The 20,640-nt window shown below is 33.6% G+C and overlaps 1 protein-coding gene and 1 pseudogene across 8 annotated transcripts in view; one reads left to right on the top strand and one right to left on the bottom strand.

The window, feature by feature from the left end:
• LOC143240655 (U-scoloptoxin(01)-Er1a-like) overlaps positions 1 to 1,588 on the top strand; it is a 65,283-nt gene extending 63,695 nt beyond the window's left edge. For all 7 annotated transcript variants that reach the window (XM_076483432.1, XM_076483431.1, XM_076483434.1 and 4 more), the window contains one exon: positions 645 to 1,588. In XM_076483432.1, the coding sequence (XP_076339547.1) occupies positions 645 to 998 (354 nt within the window). In that variant the 3' untranslated portion in view covers positions 999 to 1,588. The remainder of the gene's footprint in view (positions 1 to 644) is intronic.
• Positions 1,589 to 2,844: 1,256 nt separating this feature from the next.
• The window catches only part of LOC143240654 (uncharacterized), a 70,790-nt pseudogene continuing 52,994 nt past the window's right edge, over positions 2,845 to 20,640 (bottom strand). The window contains exons 11-12 of the transcript XR_013021871.1: positions 15,812 to 16,001; positions 2,845 to 6,553 (exon numbers count right to left, since the gene is read on the bottom strand). The product of XR_013021871.1 is annotated as an uncharacterized LOC143240654 (transcript). The remainder of the gene's footprint in view (positions 6,554 to 15,811; positions 16,002 to 20,640) is intronic.

Here is a 20,640-nt window from a genome sequence, read left to right as displayed (position 1 = left end):
ATAACTTCCGGTACTTAGTATCTGTATAATTTCACTCTTTCAATACCATGATGTGTGTACGTGGTTGACCCTTGGTTGATTTCGAATTTGGCTCAATGCAAATTCCTTGGTAAGAGATTTTGTCTAAAATAAAGTCGCAGGCACTGCTGTTGTACGCTTCTTCCTTTCTTGTGACCAACTCATGTTGTCATATACTACTGGAGGACGTTGCACAACTTGCTGTATTGAACGGTACCCTTCTGTACAAGTAATATCGGCTTTCACTATAAAAAAGGTTGTTTGTTTAAGAATCTATTTAACAGCTTTATTAACCATGTGTGATATTAAAACCTGCGTATATATGAATAAATTCAGATTATACTGTGATATTACAAGAAGATAAGAAACGCATGACATTCAGATATCACAAAACACGAGTGTGACTTGGTATTTAATCCTGTGTTTATGAAAACTATTAAAAACTATTTTGGCGTATAATTTACAAACGTAGTCTTCTATGAAATATGCTGTAAGGTTGAATGTTTACTACGAGTTATCAAAACAGTGTTAATAGTATTTCACCTCTGAAATAAAAAGCAAATTATATTAATTAGTAATTACTCACATCAATATTGCTAACTTTTGTTGTTTTTACCACCTTTCAGGTGAATTGCACGTTGGCGGAAGCAAATTATAAAGTCAACGATAACTTGTTTGCAGAGGGAAAAGTAAAATTCGAAACGGAACGACCCAAACTACGTTCATCATTTCCATTAAAACATAAGGTAAATAGAACCAGTGTTCTTTACAGTCGTACACCAGGTTTATCTAGTAGCAATCATAAGTCTCCGCTTCATATACCGGCAGATGGCAGTCGGGGGCGTTCACAGATACTTTTTCCAAAGGGACCACACCTGAAAAAAGTGCGAGTGCACGAGTTGCACAGGAAGTGTGCTGGTTGTATGACATTCTTTATTCGAGATGGTGCACAATGCACACCTTGTGTTTGGCCAAGGTGATTAACATTTTATTGTGCCATAACAACCACGAGGTTTATGTTACTTACACAAGTGCCTTTTGAAAACCCGCTAAGCAGCAGTAATTTTTTGTAATACTTCAAAATGTTTAAAGGTATTAACGCAATTTAAAGTAATAGTCAACCATTATGTTAATCCTTGAAGAATAAAAGCAATGTGTTAAATTGATATTAAAGATTGCGATACCAGGCCATATTTAAACAAACCAGACTTAATTAATGTTGTGTATAGTTAATGGCTTAAACAATAACTTCTTACACCAGTGGTGCTTGAAATGTTAGTTTTGAATGCGGTGTCAGAAATATTTAATTATATAAATGAAGTAGGTTACATATAAAATAACTGATAGATGTTTTATAATTGTACGAATCTCGCAGCTTGCCGTTTTAAATTCCACTTAACAAAACATTGTTGATAATAGAGCAGCTGTCGTTCATTTTGTCACAGTGGATAGGCCCAAAACAACAGTAACAAGCTAATGACCTCTATAGTAAGCACGATTGAACCAGTATATAAAATGCGCTGCATACTACGATGTTAATAAATAAAAACCGCTTGTTTTGATGTTGTAACTTGGATATTGGTCTTTATTCTAAGGTATCAAAATAATATTATAAAACTAGACAGGTGATTTTTTAATAATTGTCCAAAGTTAGCGTAGAAAATAAAATATCCAAGACATTTTATCTTCATGTATTGAAAGGGTCTTAAAAGGACACTTAAATTATATTCACAAATGTTAAAATTTACTTTGTTGTCCATAAGAAAAGTTACTTCTCACGTGTACGTTCATGTAACTTAAAACTAACGCCTAGAAAACGTGTGGAAATTAAAGATATAACTCGCTTCACAGTTACTTTACCCAGTAAACATGATGGAACATGTGGGTAGCATTGGTCTTTCACATTCAACTGAAGAAACTTCTAAAGCAAAATCATCTTTTCTCTGAAATGAAAACCCAATGGCAATTCCAAATGTTGGAGTCATGCACATTCTATTCGTGCAAAGTACACTTAGGGCTAGAGTTCTGTGTTGTATTAAAATTATACGACAAAAGTATACAGGGATATTTTGTGATCTATGAACAGTCATAGCAAGTGCATGTGGGACAGCGTTCTGTGCTCTACTACAAGGCATAGCAACTACATGTACAGCTCCATTTTCTGTTAGAGCTAAGTCCATGAGAGTCGAGTTTCTATGCTCTATCAAAAAAGTAGTTGTTAGCGTTAAATATATATTATAGTTTAAGTTTTTCTTCTTCCAACGAATTTTAATGTTAAGATGTAAGAAACCGCACATATAATAAAAATAGTTCGACCATTATTGGATATTTATATGTTCCTCACATAAAACTAATGTGCAATGATTTAACAGAATTTCACGTTAACTTTAGCACGAAGTAGCAACAGTGAGACTGCTTATTAGTCAGATGTTATTATTACTGTTAAGAGAAACATAGGCCCAGCAAGGCCAAGTGGATAAGGCGCTCGACTCATAATCCTAGGTTCGCGGTTTCGAATCCCCGTCACACCAAACGTTCTCCCCCTTTCAGCCGTGGGAGAGTTATAATGTGAAGGTCAATCCCATTATTCGTTGGCGGTGGTGGTGATGACTAGCTGCTTTCCCTCAAAAGATGCACGGGTAACCCTCGTGTAGCTTTGCGCGAAATTAAGAACAGAAACGAGTTAATGTTATCCTTTCAAGTGACTAATTATCTACGTTTTCAAATTTTCACAAATGCTAACATAAAATTCATTATTTTATAATAAAGAACTTTGTGATAATGTCATTAAAATAAAAAACCAACGAGACATTATTTACACCAACATAGATAAATAGGCTTTATTATATATACATGGAATTTACAAAATTGTATTTAGAACTATTTTTCTTCGTGTATTAAATTACCTCAAGATTGACACACACAGGCACACAAAGAATACTTAGTTCATAAATCAAAAAATATTTACAAAGTTGAAAATGACTCATGACTTAATGATTACCCCCCCATCCTTGTGGAGCGAAAATATGGTTCAAAATTTCATCATTAAAGAAAGAGTTAAACTCCCAACAACATGTTTCCCACCCACAGAACTGCTAATGGTCGAACAGAACTGAATTTATTCCTTTCGAGTTCTGCAAACTCCTTGTGTCTGAAAACAGGAATATTTTCTACTTAAATGTTGAAGTTTAACATGCTGGTTTACTGATATAGTTTCCCTAAGTAAACGTAATGGATGTGTAACAAAGAATAGGATACATAAAATTCTGTATAGTTACTTTGTTAATGCAAAATAATATTGTTCAAACTGTCAAAATCAAGTATTTTCCACAATCACTACAACAATTTTACCTGCTAATATTCAATACATATGGCATCACACTACAAATATGTTAAATTCAAAAATAAGTTAATTTGTTTTTAAAGATTTGCAATATAGGTTTTTTGTATTTAATAAGTTATACTTCAATTGTGAAATTTTCAAAAGACTAGCACTAATCATTTGTTCATTTCTTGTGTTTGTGGAGGGAGGAAGGGGGGAAAAGATCAGTCTGCTATAACTTATTTTATTCTATCTGCATAATGCAGATTTTGCACTTCAGAATTATTTTCTTTTACTATCACACCATATGGAAGTGCTAATGGAAGCACCTAAACCAAAACCTTTACAGACATAGTTCCTCCTAATCTATAACATCAGAAACATATCTGTCACTTCATCAATTACCACGTGGAAAGATTTCCTTCTAAGTATTTAAATAATGTATCATAATTAGGACAAAGAAGGTGTTCCTTAATATATTTATGAAAGCAAAATTAATAGATCATATCTATTCTTCCACATAAAGAATTTGTAGCTAGATTTATATGAAACTTAGAAGGAAAGTTCCTTGGGAATATTGTTACAATGACATGTAGATATGTAGAAAAGTCAAACTACAAACTTTCAGCAGTCATAAAAAAATTACTGAAGACAAGGTTATTTAAATTAAAGTCAAAATACGATCTTATTTGCTAAATGTATTCATTGTTAAAAATGTGTATGAATGAACCTTTCTAAGATTAAAAGTAATCTCCCATGTAATTTGAGTATTTTCACTTCCTACAAAAACTAATTAATGAAGATTTTACAAAAATGTAACTTATGAAATTAAATTTTTTCTTCTGCAGGTTCTTGAATTTTCAAATTAAACATGTCCAAAGAATTAAAAAAAAAAGAAATACTGCTGTTCAAAATATTTAAAAGCTGTGTATTCAATTCAGAATATTTTAAATTAAAGGCCTTGCACTACACCAGCTAATAACAAAACTAGACTTGCATGGAACATGATGTAATTTCAGTTTTTTTCAAGCCACCGAATTTTCTTAAACTCAACAAAATTTGTTTTATGGGGCCAGTTTCTGCAATACTTCTTAAAATAACAATAGAAACGTTTAACCAAACACTGACAGGTGAAAAGAAAGATTAGGAATAGTCAAAATAATAAGGGTTATAGAATTCTTTGTTGTTGTTTTTATAAACATATGAAAATTGTACACCTAGTTTCTAATAAAATACTTAACAGACTAACTACATTACTTCTGATATATTCAAACAGTTGTACTACCAATACATATAGCAACAAATTTGTGAAAAACAATTAATGAAAAATTATATAGTTTTTAAAAAATGCTTACATCTCATGTTATGTTTGAAACATTTGTTTACTTAAATATTTTGACAAAAGCTACCAAAGTGAACAATTTTCTCTTACATAGGGACAAGAAATACACATTTCCAAGAAAAAATGTTAACATTTGACTTAAGGTACTTTTGGCAGAAGTCACCTGAAATTTTTCCAACATTCTTCACAACCACTAATCCAAAAGTCCAATGACAAAAGAAATACCACAACAGATGTGTTAAGCCTAACTTGCTCATTTACACAGTTCAGAACTGCCTTCTTTTTTTCTTTTCATGGGAAATGTTTCAAGGGGTTAAATATAATTAATAGTCACAGCTGAAGTCAATGAAAACACTGAATGAAATGTAATAATTGAGGATGACTCCCACTATGCTCTCAACTGCTTCTCTTAGGTTGTTTAGTACATATTCAATTAGTTTTTAGATTACTTTGATTTTTATACGTATTAAAAAGACAAGATACAACATCATTTTTATTAGATCTGTTACTGGATGCCAGTTTATTAAAATTTGTGGTTGATGAGAACTTCTAACAATCATTCTGTTTAATAACTCTACAAGAAGTTCACCAGAAAAACAAATTTTTATACAAGGAAAATTAAAAACTGGGAGAACACTTTAAAAATTTAAAAAACCTTTCAAGATCCAGTTTTTCATTGTTTCAGGCTGGACCTCACAACTGTTATTATTTGTGTAAAGACAAGAACTTGAGGTTTGCCATTTAACTAGATAAAATATCAAACAAGAATTAATAGGAAGATTTTGAATAAAAGAAATGAGAGTGACACTAATGACTTCCAAGTGATAATATATTTAAAGAAACAAGGTGGTGTGGAGTAGGACATGCATTTCAAGAGATCATTTTCTGATTATCAAATTTCTTGTAAAAACAAAATTATTTTTAAAAATTCTTCAGACATGAAGACAAAAACTGTTATGTCTATATGTAGCTCTTTTAATAAAGCTTCAAACTTTATTTGATATGCAAACAAATTACACTTCCAACTTCCATACTAATGAAACTTGCAACTGGGAGATGTGGGCAAGGTGTAAAGAAGTCATGAAAACATTCTACTAATATGAAAAACACTTTAAACTGGCATACTACATATAACTGATGAAAATTTTAGTTGATTTACATAAGAGAGGCCAATATCTATAATTTAAAGAAAAAGTAGAGAAAGTGCAAGGGTGTTCACAAGCATTCTGTACGTATAAAACAGGTTCATAAAAATCACAGACTTAACACAGATTCCCACTTCTCAACATAGTAGGTATGGAGGGTCACTAGGATTAACAAGCATTCTGATAAGGTTTTTCTGTTGAGCTCGCTTGTCGAGCATTTTGACGTGATTCAGGCACCTTCACCTCCTCCGTACAACTGAGCAGGCTTTGATCAAACTCCAGACTTCTTTATCTTCACCACAACAGAATTTCACTAACTAGTAGGTGACAAAATGAATCAGGTTGGGAAGGACTGTGAACTCTGTGTTTGACTGTCTGACCTCCTATGTTCTTCACCTTTAACTAGTGTTTGTTGTTGAGACGTTGAGGTAATAGTGGCAGTGATTCCAGAAGAAGATAATAAAGGAAGTTTTAAAGGAAAGGCAATAGTTGGGTTTTTTAATGAACATCCTTGTCTCACAGGAGATGGAAGATGTAACTGATTAAGCTCTGAAGAAGACAACATCTGAGTGGCAAAGACCTGCTGATACGTCTTGGCACGCGAGGGATCGGCTCGACTAGTAGTGCTAACTAATGGTAGCTTAGGAAGGGCAATTGAAGACGTTATGAGAGAATGGAGTGGCACATTCTTTGAAAAAGATGTTGATTGTTTATTTGGACTTTTACCTGAAATTAAAAAAAAATCTGAATATTAAATGAAAGTTAACTAAGTTTATCACATGTGTAACTGATTCTGTCTAGTTGTTACCTCATATGATAAATTACATTGCACACACTTATACAAAGTATCATGTGCTTAAATTTTCATGAAATAGCCTTCTTTGGCATCTACAATATGAATACTTCTTTAAATAAGACACATCTATGGCACAAAGAAATGTGTTTATAAGACATTAATTCAAGGTGTGAAATGTAAATACAAAAATGTTTACATCATACTTCTCTAATAATCCATATAAATGCATGTTTAGTAAATTTATATATCAGCAATGAAAAATATTTAAAGTCAATAACATCTATGTTGAATATGTTATTGATCTTGTATTTCCTAGAAAATCATACTTAAACCCCTACAATCCTTATTGTCACTGTGAAGAAAGAACATTAAAAACCTTTTGAAATTATTCTCAGATGAATTAAAAATGAACTGAAAAAAAAACAACAGAAATTTAAAGTTGCTAAAGCACGGAATGAGGTTTCTTTATAATGCTCCAAAATATTTTTTGCTACAATTGTGTTTTTCTAAACTTTGGGTTATTAGTCCTACAAATAACATACAATGGCCTTCTAGTTTTGAAATTTGGTTGGTTGGTTGGTTGATTTAGTGTCCTATGGTACAAAGCAGCTAGGTTATCTGCACCAAACGTCCAGTAAAATGTAAAAGTAAATTTAATAAAATTCATAAAAGGAAATTAAGGAAAAACAAAACAAAGTTAAAATATAAATAAACAGCATAAAACCAATGTTTACATCTAGTCTACAATGCCAAGAGAAAAACTACAGTAATTCAAGTTGTAAAGGACTTTCTGTAGCATGACTGTAATAATCATAACTCACCAGGAAGACTGACAGGTAAGTACAAAAACCACCGTCAGTCACCTCAAGTTGGCCTTTCCAGTCCTGATTTCAAGTTACTTAATGTTACGGTCAGTTTCTAATTTCAAATTGAACTAGATGAACTGTGATTTTTCAAAGGGAGTCACATTAAAAAGGTGTAAGGTATATATTAAAAAACTTAAATGGCATTAAAAAATTAATGGCCTTTAAAAAACTAAAAACACCACGAAGGTGGACAGTGTCACCATCACCAATAACATTGTCTAACGTTATGGACAAACCTAGGGATAGACCATGCTTAAAATGGTGCCGTTGTCGTGAATCATAACGATGACAAGAAAATAAAATGTGGTTTATTGTGATCTGAGTGTTACACAAATTACACACTGGTGCATCAGTTCCAGGTAAAAGAAAATGACGAGTTAAAAAACTGTGACCAAAGCGTAGTCTAGTTAGAACAATTTCCTCTTTCCGATCCTTACGGGAACAAGACAGACAAAGTCCAATATAGGGTTTTATTTGGAAAAGCTTGTCTTCACGTTGCTCACTCCATGTCGACTGCCAACTGGCACAGAGCCGAGCCTTGAATACAGGACTATAGTCCATGTATTGAATAGGCACAGCAGTGATAGTGCCAGAGCATATAAATTTTGCTGCAATATCAGCAACCTCATTCCCGCAAATACCAACAAGGCTCGGTAAAACTGGATAGAAGAAGAGTTAAATCAGTTTTGAATATCAGCAAGAACAGGGTGTGCACTAACATGAAACAATTCCAAGGCCAGTAGAGAATTAAGCAAGTCAGTATAAACAATGCAGTTTGAGTACTGCTTATCTTCTATGTGATACAGGGCAAGAGAAACAGCTTACAGTTCAGCAATGACCACAGAAGCTATATAGGGTATCCTGGGAGCAACCACCGAACAACAACAAACCAAGGCAGAGCCCACATAGTCACCTAATTTTAAACCATCTGTATAAATATGAATGGAAGGATAGTTTGAAAGATGTTCAGCAAATAACAGACAGTATTTCTAATCAGGAGTGTCTGCTTTTCTCAGATGACGTAAAGATAGGCCACATTTGGAAACTGTAAGAAGCCATGGTTGGATGGGCTGACTAGTGGATACAGCAATGTTATCCAAGGACAGACCCAATTCACCTAACTGTGCCTGGATACAAAGGCCAAAAGTAGCAATGGCAGACCATCTGGTCTGAAAAAGCATGGCCCATTGAGGAAGGAAAACACAACTCCAGGTGGGATGCTTTGGTAAGGAACGATGTTTCAAAGCATATAGTAAAGACAGTTGCAAGTGGCGGAGGTGCAAAGAAGGTTCATGAGACTATGTATAAGCTCTGAACTGGGGAAGTGCAGAAAGCCCCAGTGCAGAGCCGAAGACCTTGATGATAAATAGGGTCTAACATCTTTAAGGCTGATGATCTGGCAGATCCATAGACCAATGATCCACAGTCGAGTTTTGATCGAATAAGAGCACAATATATCTTTAGCATAAAATGTCAATCTGCTCCCAGAGTGGTGTAAGAGAGGACACGGAGGATGTTCAGTGCTCTTGCACATTTGACCTGTAGCTGCTTGATGTGTGGTATAAAGGTTAGTTTGCAGTCAAAGATAAGCCCCAAAAAACCTAGTCTCAGAGACCACAGGCAGCACAACTTCACCGATACTGAGTTCAGGATCATGGTGAATATCCCATTGGCAGCAAAAGTGCATGCAAACGGTTTTAGAGAGAGAGAAGGTAAAGCTGTTTGCTGTGGTCCACTTCAGTAAACAATTGAGGGCAGTCTGCAGTTGCCACTCAATATACCTCACGTTTGATAACCGACATGCAATGTGAATGTCGTCGACATAGAGCTCATTTGCAACAGTGAGGGAGTTATTCAATAATGGCATTAAATTTTATACTGAAAAGTGTGACACTGGGAACACAGCCCTGAGGGACTCCAAGTTCCTGTAAAAAATAATGGGAAAGTGTCAAACAAAACAAACTCGGAATCTCCTGACCATTAAAAACTTTTTAGTAAAAAATGGGCAAATGGCCATGTAACCCATATATATAAAGGTCTAACAAAATGCCATACCTCCATGTTGTATCATAAGCCTTTCCAATGTCAAAGAATATTGATACAAGATGTTGTTTGAGACAGGCTTCTCTGATTGACGTTTCAAGTCAGATCAGGTGGTCCGTGGTGGAGCACTGTGTGGACAAGGGTGTGTCTAGTGGCAAAGACAGGGTGGGCACATGCTTATCAACCAACAATGCCACCCCTTCATGCACTTGTCCATCACACAGCTTGTCATTTCTGTACAAAGAAAACCACCAAAAGGTGGCTGTATCAGTAGGTTACAGAAATGTTTCCTGTAAGGAGAGACAAACAGGATGGTAGGAAGCAATCAGTGTTTTGATGTCATCCAGATTATAATGTAAACCTTGACAGCTCCATTGTATCAGGGTGGCCATTTTTATTTACATATAGGCAAATTGGGCAGAAAACCCTACTGTTTACGACCATGTCTTTTTTCCTTACTTTCCTTATTTGAGGGAGGTCTATCAACTTCCATAGATCCTGCCCTGGGTCGATTGGGCAGGTCTTTGAAGTTGAAAGGAGACTCCAGAGACTGAGGACGTGAACAAATGATTGTTTTGCTTCTCGGGGTGAGAGAGGAAGATGGATCTGAGGAAATGATTGTACCTGGAACCAAAGGATGTAGATCTTGGGTTTGGTGGAATGTATGTAAGGGACAGAGATAGGTGCTGAAGTTGATTCATCAACTTTTTTAACCATGGAGGTCAAAACACTTTTCATTTGTTTGAAGAACAATTCTTTAGAAGGCACAGAGATATCTGTCTGCACTCCCACAGTAGCTGTAAAATGAAGTGCAGCAGCATATGTCCGAGATGAGGTGGTGGACAGCATTTTTTGAGCCTCAGGAGAGGTAATGTTATGAATCGTTTTCAAATGCTGCACCTCTTTTTCTTCCAACCATTTAGGGCAAGAATGAAATTAGGACAGGTAAGAGCCATTGCAACTGATGCAATGAGGGTCCATTTCACACTCACAGGCATCATGACCCTTGCCACTAAAAGGAGCACATGTCAAGGAACCGCAACATGATGTCTTTGAGTGACTGAACCGTTGACACTGGAAACATCGGAGAGGGTTTGGAATGTATGGCCATACTCTGAATTAAGATAACCTGCCTTGATGGTGGCAGGCGAACGTGGTGACATAAATGTAAGAATGAGGACATTGGTCGGCACCATAATTCCATCTTTGCGAGTAGAGATACGTCTCACTGCAGAAACTCCTTGGGTGGAGAAACCAGCAAGAATCTCCGACTCTGGGATGTTCTTCAAATCCCTCTCAACAATAATTCCTCGTGATGAATTCAAAGTAACATGAGGTTTAACCTCCATAGGTATATCCCCAATTGCCTTTGAATGCAACAGGAGTTCACTGTGTTGAGATGTGGATGTTTCCACCAATATGTCACCAGATAAAAGCTTTTTTACTGACTTTGGAGAGCCAGCAAGTCTCTCTGAATGAAAAAGGGAGACAGTCGCCCTAAAAGTTTGTCTGAAAGTGAATGCAATATAAGAAAATGAAGTACAACAGGTGGTATGGATGGTGAGGATTGCTGCTCAGAATCTTTAAGGCGTGGTCATTAACCTATAGACTGTTTTTTCACTGTTTTATTAAGATTTTTAATTGGAGTATCTGTAATAAAAAATATGGCAATTTCGGTGCCCACTGACCCCATCCACCATGGAGCCCTACAAGGGGATGCACTACAATGTCAAACAAGGACAATGCAGCAACACCAGGGTTTCGTGAGCACTATACCCAAACAACAGCATCTGATATAATGTCCACAACACCTGTTGAGAACATCCAACACTGGTACTTGATTGACCCTAGCCCGAGTAGACCAACTGATTGATCCAGGGGGGCCACCCCAAAGCTGCCCGTCTACAGGACAAAGTGGTGTGTTAGGGTTGGACCCCTCAACCACCAGGATCCTCTCCTCCCCTTCACAGATTGCCATGCATGGCAAACACGTGGGTGGATGTTTAGATCCCAGAGGAGGTAAACTGAAAAAACAGAAACTTCCCCTGGAGGTCCCCTCACCACGTACAGGTATCCACACCGAGGGGTTGAAATTTGGTATTTTCCCTCCCACTATCAGATCTTAACTAAAAATTACTAATAACTGCATAATGAAATGTCATGTTATTTTAAAGATGCTTTTTTTTATTTTTTACTATACATCATACATTTAAGTAAGCCATTGGTATAAATTTGAGTAATTAAGCACCAAAATTAACTCAGATTTTTAGTTGAATTTTGCATAAATCTATGTGGGGCTAACTGCATTAGATATCCCTAATTATCATAATAATTTCAAGTCAGGCTAGATAACAGTAATTTTTGTTAATGATACTTTTGATCGAGATAAATAAAGTTTCTGTATTTAACTGGGTTCACTTGATAACTTGTCAATGAAGAAAATTTTGGTAGCTTTCAAACAAATATAATTTAATACAAAAACATTTTCAGAAACAAAAAACAACTATAAAAATTCCCAGGTCTGTGGTTTATTTCCAAAGTTCCTATTAAACTCAACTGTTCTTTGACACAACAGCAACATCTCATTACTTACCCATAAAACCCTGTCTTACAACTTTATAAAAAAAAAGTCCCTAAAACCCCTGAAACCCAATAAAAATGGTGACTCTTACCATGGAAAAATGTCTTGTGCTGCATACAATATATACATTAAACTTTAGACTTCCTCTCTCTCTCTAAAAAATTAAATTTGCTGCACCTGAAATCATTCATATTAAATGTACGTTGTATTGTATGATATTCTAGACATTTTAAAAAATGGGTGATTTATTCTGTTTTTTATAAAAACTGTTACTGCTCCTCATACAACAAACTTATTTTTAAGCATTCAGTGAACATCTTCACACATAACACTATGTAACACAAATTTTGTTCCTGGATAGTATGTGTTATTTCTTAATTGCTTATGTTGTAAAAGTACAGAAAATAACCATTATTCACTTCAAACTTTGCTTTCGTGACCTGGATAATGAAATTTAGAAATTAACCTATTTTCTGTGTGAAAACGGGCAAATTTGCACATTTTCATTTACACAAGGTCTGAATAAAACAACATACAAATCAAGATTTACATGTATTTGTACTAAAGTTATATAAAAATGCCAAAAAATGGTTAGAAGTAAGTAGTTTTTTTGAGATGGCTGCTTTCTCTCTGGTAGAGTGGGTACAGGAAGCTCAAGGCAGTGTGGCACTGGGGCAATAGATGACAGAAGGTCCGGATACATGATAGCAGATGCATTCTTGCGAGCCTGACGTTTGGAAGGGTCCACAATGCAGTAGCAATTGCTTGAGTAGTTAGTGGGTTCACACCAAATTCTTGGAATAGCGAACTACATGGCTCTCTGCAAAAGAGGAAAATAAAATTATTATGAAGAATAAATTAACTTCATCCATAACTAATGTGTAAGAGGTTCATGCAAAATATTTTATGTGATATTTTTTCTATACTATTGGAAATTAAAAAAAGATACTTAAAGTTTAAGAGGTCTAAAATTTGTATAATACAAAACCTTACTAGTCAAGTAAGCAAATATTGTCCGTCTTACCTTCTAGAGTTTTTTCAGTGCTTGCAGGTAAAATGAGGTTCCCAGGGTTTGTCTTGATCCCCGACAGGCATGCCAAAATATGCCTTGTAGGCTTCACACATTTTAGCAGATGCTGTCACAGAGTACTTTTGTGCTCTTGTCTTGATAAATTGGTAACATACATAGTAGAATGCATCTGGAAAATGTTTGCAGCTTCCTGATGCCATCTCTGATAAAATCAGATAGGTCTTATGTGTTCACTTAGGCAGCTAGAACTAAACTGAAGTAGTGAGCCTTTGTACATATATTACTATGGAAAGTTCTAAAAAATTCTCATAAGTTCCACAACATTCTAGAAAGTTCTTGAAAATTCTTGTAAGTTCGATAAAATTTTCTATCAGCTACTCAGTACTAAATTTACCTGGAATGTTCTGGAAAATGGGTAACTTGAAATTTTCATTACCCAGGTCACAAAAGCAAAGTTTGAAGAAAAAAACAGGTCTTTTCCTTTTACTCTAGGCATAAGCAATAACACTTTCTTCCCAGGAACAAGAAAAAATAAAATATTTGTTACACACTGTAATTTATGTAAAACCTTGTGTTAGATTATTAAATTCTTTCTCTAAACTTAAACAAAACTGGTCAATTACAGAGTCCATGTACAACCAATTGCATATATCAAATGTGTTTCTGTACTCAATAGTGCTAGTATGGTCTCGAAAGCATCCCTATAAATATAAGTTCATACTTGTTATATATTGTCTTATCCAACATGTCTTCAGCAATGGTATTGCTAAGAATGTATTAGTAAAAGCAAAGTAATATAAGTCAACCACACTACATCTACCATATCCAATACCAAAGAGGTTTTTTGCTCATGTGGATAATTCTAATTTGCTGAAATATGCTTCTTTGTTGAACTCTAAAGTTTCTCTAGCTACAGTGTAGTTAAATCAGTGGGGGTATGTTATATATGGAAAGCTCCCTTTGTCATTCCAGCAGTGACAAACCTTACATAACCTTAACATTTACTGTTCAAAAGTACCCACCCTGACTAGTTTGACCCTTATTCTTAAACTAAAGTCATGCTAATCTAATCAAAATGAAAATATAATATATAGGGTCCTTATAAAGTCCTTGTGCAGTTTTGAATTTTCATAACTTCAGTTCTATACATGATAAAATCAGCCTGTAAAGTGCACTGAGCAGTGATGCATTTATTTTATCATGTTTTAGCAATAAATTGATTATTTTTATTTTATTAATTTGTTCATTATTTTATTTGCAGAAATAGGATTGACCAATGGCATCAATAGAAAAGAAAGTGAACTGTGTCCTATGGTTAGTCAAGCTAAAATCTGTCATTGCAGTCCAAAGAAGATTTAGAATCAATTACAATAGAGATGCACCAAACAGGAATTCCATAACTAACTGGATGAATGATTTATGTCAATGATAAGACATGATATGGAAGGCCAAGTGTAAGTGAGGAAAATGTAGCAGCTGTAGAACAATCCTTTATTCAAAGTCCACAGAAATCAGTAAAAACAGGCATCTTTGGAGCTGGGTATTCTAGACTCAATAGTGTGTAAAATCATCAGAATGAAACTTCACATAAAAGCCTATAAAATTCAAGTCCATCAAATGTTGCTACAAGAGAATTATCATGCACAACTGACATTGTCATCAATTTAATGAAAAATATGTCAGTAATGTCTCATTTATGGACCATTTAATGTTTACTGACAAAGCAACATTACACATTTGTGGTAAAGTCAACAGGCATGACTGCTGCATGTGGGGCACTGAAAAGTCACATGAATTTGAGGAACAATAAGAGATTCTCCTAAGATCAATGTCCAGTGTGCATTAGGAAAGGACCACATAATTGGGCCATTCTTTTTTGAAGGACGGGTTGTTAATGGTGAGAGTTATTTAGAATTGCTGCAAAATTACTTTATTCCTGAACTTACATGATTAGGACTGATCACAGACACAGTGTTTCACAAGATGGCACACCTTGTCACTTAACTCTCAGAGTTAGGCAGTTTCTGAATGAAAATTTCCCTAACAGACAGATTGAAAGAGGTGAACCACTCTCCTGGCCACAATGTTCACCAGATTTGAGCCCACTGGATTTCTTTTTACAGAAACATGTAAATACTAGTATTTATTCAACAAAACCTCAGTCTTTAGATGATCTGTGGACTAGGATAGCCAATGGGATATTATTGAAATGCAACTGCAAAACATATTTGTAGAATTTCAGAATCGCATCATGGTTTGTATATGTAATGATAGTGGACATGTTGAAAATTAAACTCTCAAGAATAAATTTATGTAAAAATGCAATAAATTCTTTCATTAAACCCTTTTATGGGTTGGTTTTATCACGTATGGAACTGAAGTTATGAAAATTCAAAACTGCACAACTTTTAATGACCCTGTATATTACATTTTATGTATTCAAGGCTTAGCTATCATTCTGAATCATGTCACAAAAACAATACAGTGAATCCATATCATTATTGATATGCGTGTTAGTGTTAAATTATATGCAAGACACATTCAGGTATGATCAAAATGTTCCCTTCAAGACCATTAAAAGTATCATTAGTTTGCTATTAATGGTAATACATCTTTAATAAACACTAAGTAAGATTTATTGCATACATTTATTTAACACTTTTATTACCTTTACATGTTTTATTTCCTATAGTTACCCCAGGGTCTTGGGCTAAAGCAGATGAACTAGATGAGATGGTATGGTTGACTAAACCTGAGACATCAACTGCAGTAACTGCTGTTTGAAGAATATTTGGAGGACAAGGCCTAAGTCCATTAGGAAGTGAAGCTGTGTGGACAGAAACTCTGCAGTTGGACTCCTATAATAAAAATTAAACTTAACATGTCTAAATAACAATGAAAACAAAATAAACATATATAACCTGTCCTCTATCAGTTTCAGGGGGCTTCTATAAAGTGATAATCTCTAGAAACATAAACTAAATTGAAAGAGAAATACTGGGCAACTATTTCAGAAGTTGGAATACATAATTTGTTTTTGTATTTACTTTACAAGGCATTCAGTGAGAGATATTGCCTGTAGTTATTTGAAAAAGATTCAGTTAGCCTAGATAAGCATTAACTTTACATCTTTTATAAATTACTTATGCTACAAGTTTTGCAGAACTACAAGTAAACATTTTTCTGCTATCACTGCCTCCATGAGCTATTGGAGAAAAAAATTATAAAATATTATAAACTATATATTTTCTTATATTTCACACAGCAGTAAAACACGTGTGTTACTTCGGTAAAGTAAATATACTGGCAGCATAAATCACTCTTTTATAGTGAAACTACTGATATACTATCTTAACCCTTTTACCATGTAGTCTGGACATATCCAAATAAGCATTTATACCCAATGACTGATATTCAGGTTTACCCCATAGCTACCAAAAAAAATTTCCCTCTACTGTACTTGGGAAAATATCCTACTGTGCTTGAAACAACAAACAAACCTGTATTGGTATATGCCATGGAACTTGGGTGTTTATATGCCTCAACTGACAACATGATGATGCATGCTTTAACTGTGTTTTAGAGCTAATTTTATTGCTTTATAAATGAGTTACTAATGTGTTATGTTCAATGTGTGTATCAGATTTTTGGGAATTATATCCTCCTACATGCTTTGATAGAGATTTTGAAATTCACTGATATGAGGCATTTCCATGTGGATAATTGAGACTTTTTGGGAATCAGCCTGAAAATTAATTGTGCAATGAAAGGGTTAAGTAACTTCTATTTTGGTATTTACCAGTAAGATAAAGGAAATTTAATGGTATTTAGCAAAGATTCTGTACACAGTTTTACACTGCTAAATAATTCACTAAGTAGATCCAAGATTAACCCGTTCATGATAGGTCATGGGTCAAAGGCCATGTCATCAATTTGTTGACTTTCATTCAAAATTTTATTGAATTACTATTTTATGAATTTATGTCAATAAGTTTGGAATCAAATTGTAGATTGTAATTCAAATTTTAGTATTATATATGAGTTAATTTATTAATTTAAAAGTAAATATTAAAATAACACACCTAAATATAGATTTTAATGAGTCACATAGTATGCTGAATGCAGCACTGGTTAAAATTAGATGTGATTTTTTGGTTATTCAACTGTATGTATAAAACCTAAATATCCTCTACGTGTCCATGTGCAAAATTTTAAAAGGCATAGGAACCTATGTCCAGCAGCAACCAAGTTCAAAGGATGTAGCTTGAAGAGATAACTGTTTGCTATACTTCTTGATTTATTGTTTTGTTCTTCAAGTAAAATAAGTTTTACTATTTAGAAATAAATTATTATAATCTGTGTGTGTGTGTGTGTGTGTATGTGTGTGTGTTTATATATATAATTTAAATGTTACTGTACAACATAAAATACCAATCCACTGAAACATAGCCAAGATTTTATATTACTGGATAGAGTAACATAAATGCACATGCACCAAACCAATGCATCCTCTTATAACGTTAGCTACGTATGACTGAAAGGTCAATATAATAAAAAATACTAAATATATAACTTATGAGACTTAAGGTATTTAGACTAAACATTTGTATTTTCATGTTATAATATGCAGTCATTCTAGCATGAAAAAATATATATTTATTTCTTAATTTTTTTTATGATGGTTACGAGCTCGGTCAGTTGACAGACCCCTCATAGGGTATAGAAAGTAACAAAATATAGTCTTACTGTAAACAAACAATGTATTTGAAATGTATTTAGGAGGTTTTAGATATTACACAAATAATATCTGATATTTTGGGATGAAGAATGGATTTTTAATCTATCCATAAAATCACTTCTCACTCAGCCTAGTAACCAAACAAACTTGATATTTTAACAAATAAATCTTTAGTAAAAAAATTTCATTAAAAATCTGTTGTTTTTTGTGTACAAAAAATTTATAACCTTTACTAAAAGTCTGCCAAATTTTGTGATGGTACACATACTGTATCAAAAGTTAGAGGGTAAATACTTAATGTGTGGAAATATGTGTATAAACTTGTGTATATTATACCAAGCCTGTTGCGAAAGTGTTAATGGAGAAAAGTGTTTTCTTTCAGTATGGTTAAGAATAAATTAAATACATATTAATTACACTGCTTATTTTTACCAGAGCCTCTGTAAATAAACAAAATTTTAAATTAGCAAATTAAAAGGTAATAACATATAATTGTGTTTAAATTTCTCTGAAAGCAACTTCATCTAGAGTCCTATTTATAAAATTTAAGTGTTTCAATTAACCATTTAAACAAGTTACTAAGGTATCAGTTATTATCATCCTTTCTTAAGTAAACTATTTACCAAAAAAGTGGTCCCCAACCTGTAATACACATATCCCCACAAATGCACAAGAATCCTTTAAAAAAACATTAAAAATAATATAAGACCTGCAGATCAAAATTGAAAGTCATTAGTTACCAAATTTTCCAATAGTACTAAATGTTTGTGATTTGTTCATTAACCACTGACTCAAACATCTAACTGTAAGCATGCAGCTTAAAAGACCAGAAGCCACTGTACTAAAATATTAACAGTGATATGCCCTAATAATCACCCACAGTTTAAACCTCGCTTTAAGAGTTTTGAAAATTAATGCTTGACATAGGGTCAAATCCTAAAATTATCTTTAAGTTGTGTCTCGAGTAAGTTGTATACAAAATTATTTAGCTAATTATAAAAAGTAGGAGCTACGAATGTATTAATCAGGAAATTGTAAATGCAAAAATGTTCAATCACAGTGTACACCATAAAACAATTTTAGATTTAACAAATACAGTATTATTTTATTTCATGAAACTATTAATACCCATCACTAATTTCTGTAACTAAGGCTTTACAGAACAATAGTTCTTCAACTGTATGCATTTTATTGGATTCAGAGTATAACATACAGATATAATATGCTTACATAACAAGCCACACATCAGTACAAAAACCTGAACAAAAGTGCTTGTATGTAAAACTGTAAAAATTCTTCAATCATAAAAGTTTAGTAGTAAAGTCATGTTTCAATGCAAAAGACATTTTGTAGTTTACAAAAATAATGAATGTAAAACAGGTTACATACCGCTACTGGAAATGAATATTGTATCTGCACAATTTAACCATGGGACAATATGCATATATAAAATTCTAACAAAACTATAAGTAAATATGCTGGAATAACATTACATTAAAAGAGAAAGAGAGAACAGCTACTCCAGAAACAATTCTTTACACAAAAATGCTTGATATATGAAATTTGATAATCTCTCACTCTAATAGTAAAATTATACATTGAATCACTAAATTAGTAACATAAGAAGTAAAACTGCACATTATAAACAAAAGAGTTATATATCTAGTGGTGACCTGACACTGAGTCGAAACATTCTGATTATTAATATCAGAAAGTTTCTATTGTAAAACTTGCTGTTATTGTACTTTGCAATTAATTATTTAGTTAAGCAGGTTCCTCACCTAACAGTGAAGAATATAATACTATTCTACAGATCAGTGGTTAGGCAACATTTTTAACACTCCTACAAAAAGTGGGGCCTAATAGGCCCCAGAGCAACTTGAAAGGTTATTAATATTAGGCTAATAATTTTGTATTTAAATGAAATTGCCATTTAAATCCATTAATGAATGGATTAACGAGATTCCCACTGTCCCTATCTACTATCTAGTGAAACCACAGCCAGGGGAACGAGCTTGGAGAAATCAGGACTAGAAACGTCTTTTGTAGGAGTGTTACAGTATTGTGTTCAGTCTAATTTCTTACCTAACGAAGGACACTGAACTGGTGAAACAGGAAATTTGATAGACTTATAATTGTGATAAAAATGTTATCATATCAGGATCAGTTGAGAAATCTGAAATTGTTTTCTTTGGAAAAAAATTTAAGTTAGAGGGGATCTGATTGAAGTTTTTAGGTTTCCAAGGTGAATCAATAGTGATATTTATCTTTTTTTTTTACATTTAATGGAAAAAATTGTAAGATGAGGGAATACAAATATAAAGTTTGGCAGGGAAGGAATCATCTTCAGCTAAGAGAGCTTCACTTTTCTAACAGGATGGTTGGCCTTTAGAACAGGTTGGTAATTTAACAGAGATCAAGGGAAAGCTGCACATATAAACCAAAAGATATTTTTTTGTCCTTTAATGTTATGTTGTAATAATTAACCATTTGCTTATAAACAGAAACATTCATTTCAAATTTTTGGGCTTACAATGCACAAAACATAACATTCATTATATATATATATATTTTTTTTTATCTTCAAATGTCAAGTTGGCAGTTTTGACTTATATTATTTTCAATAAATATCTTTCTGTATCTTGTAGAAATCATTTGTGCCTCATTTTCAGCTTTGGGTGACTTCAACACCTTTGTCAAATGAGTTCTAATGAACTTGTTTTTATGTATAAAAGTAATGCAAAACCTGGATACAAACA

This window comes from Tachypleus tridentatus, chromosome 13, assembly GCF_004210375.1.
Source record: "Tachypleus tridentatus isolate NWPU-2018 chromosome 13, ASM421037v1, whole genome shotgun sequence".
NCBI classification, from domain to species: Eukaryota; Metazoa; Arthropoda; class Merostomata; order Xiphosura; family Limulidae; genus Tachypleus; species Tachypleus tridentatus.
Note: the sequence above shows the minus strand (reverse complement) of the source record. Positions and strands in the feature narration are given on the sequence as shown.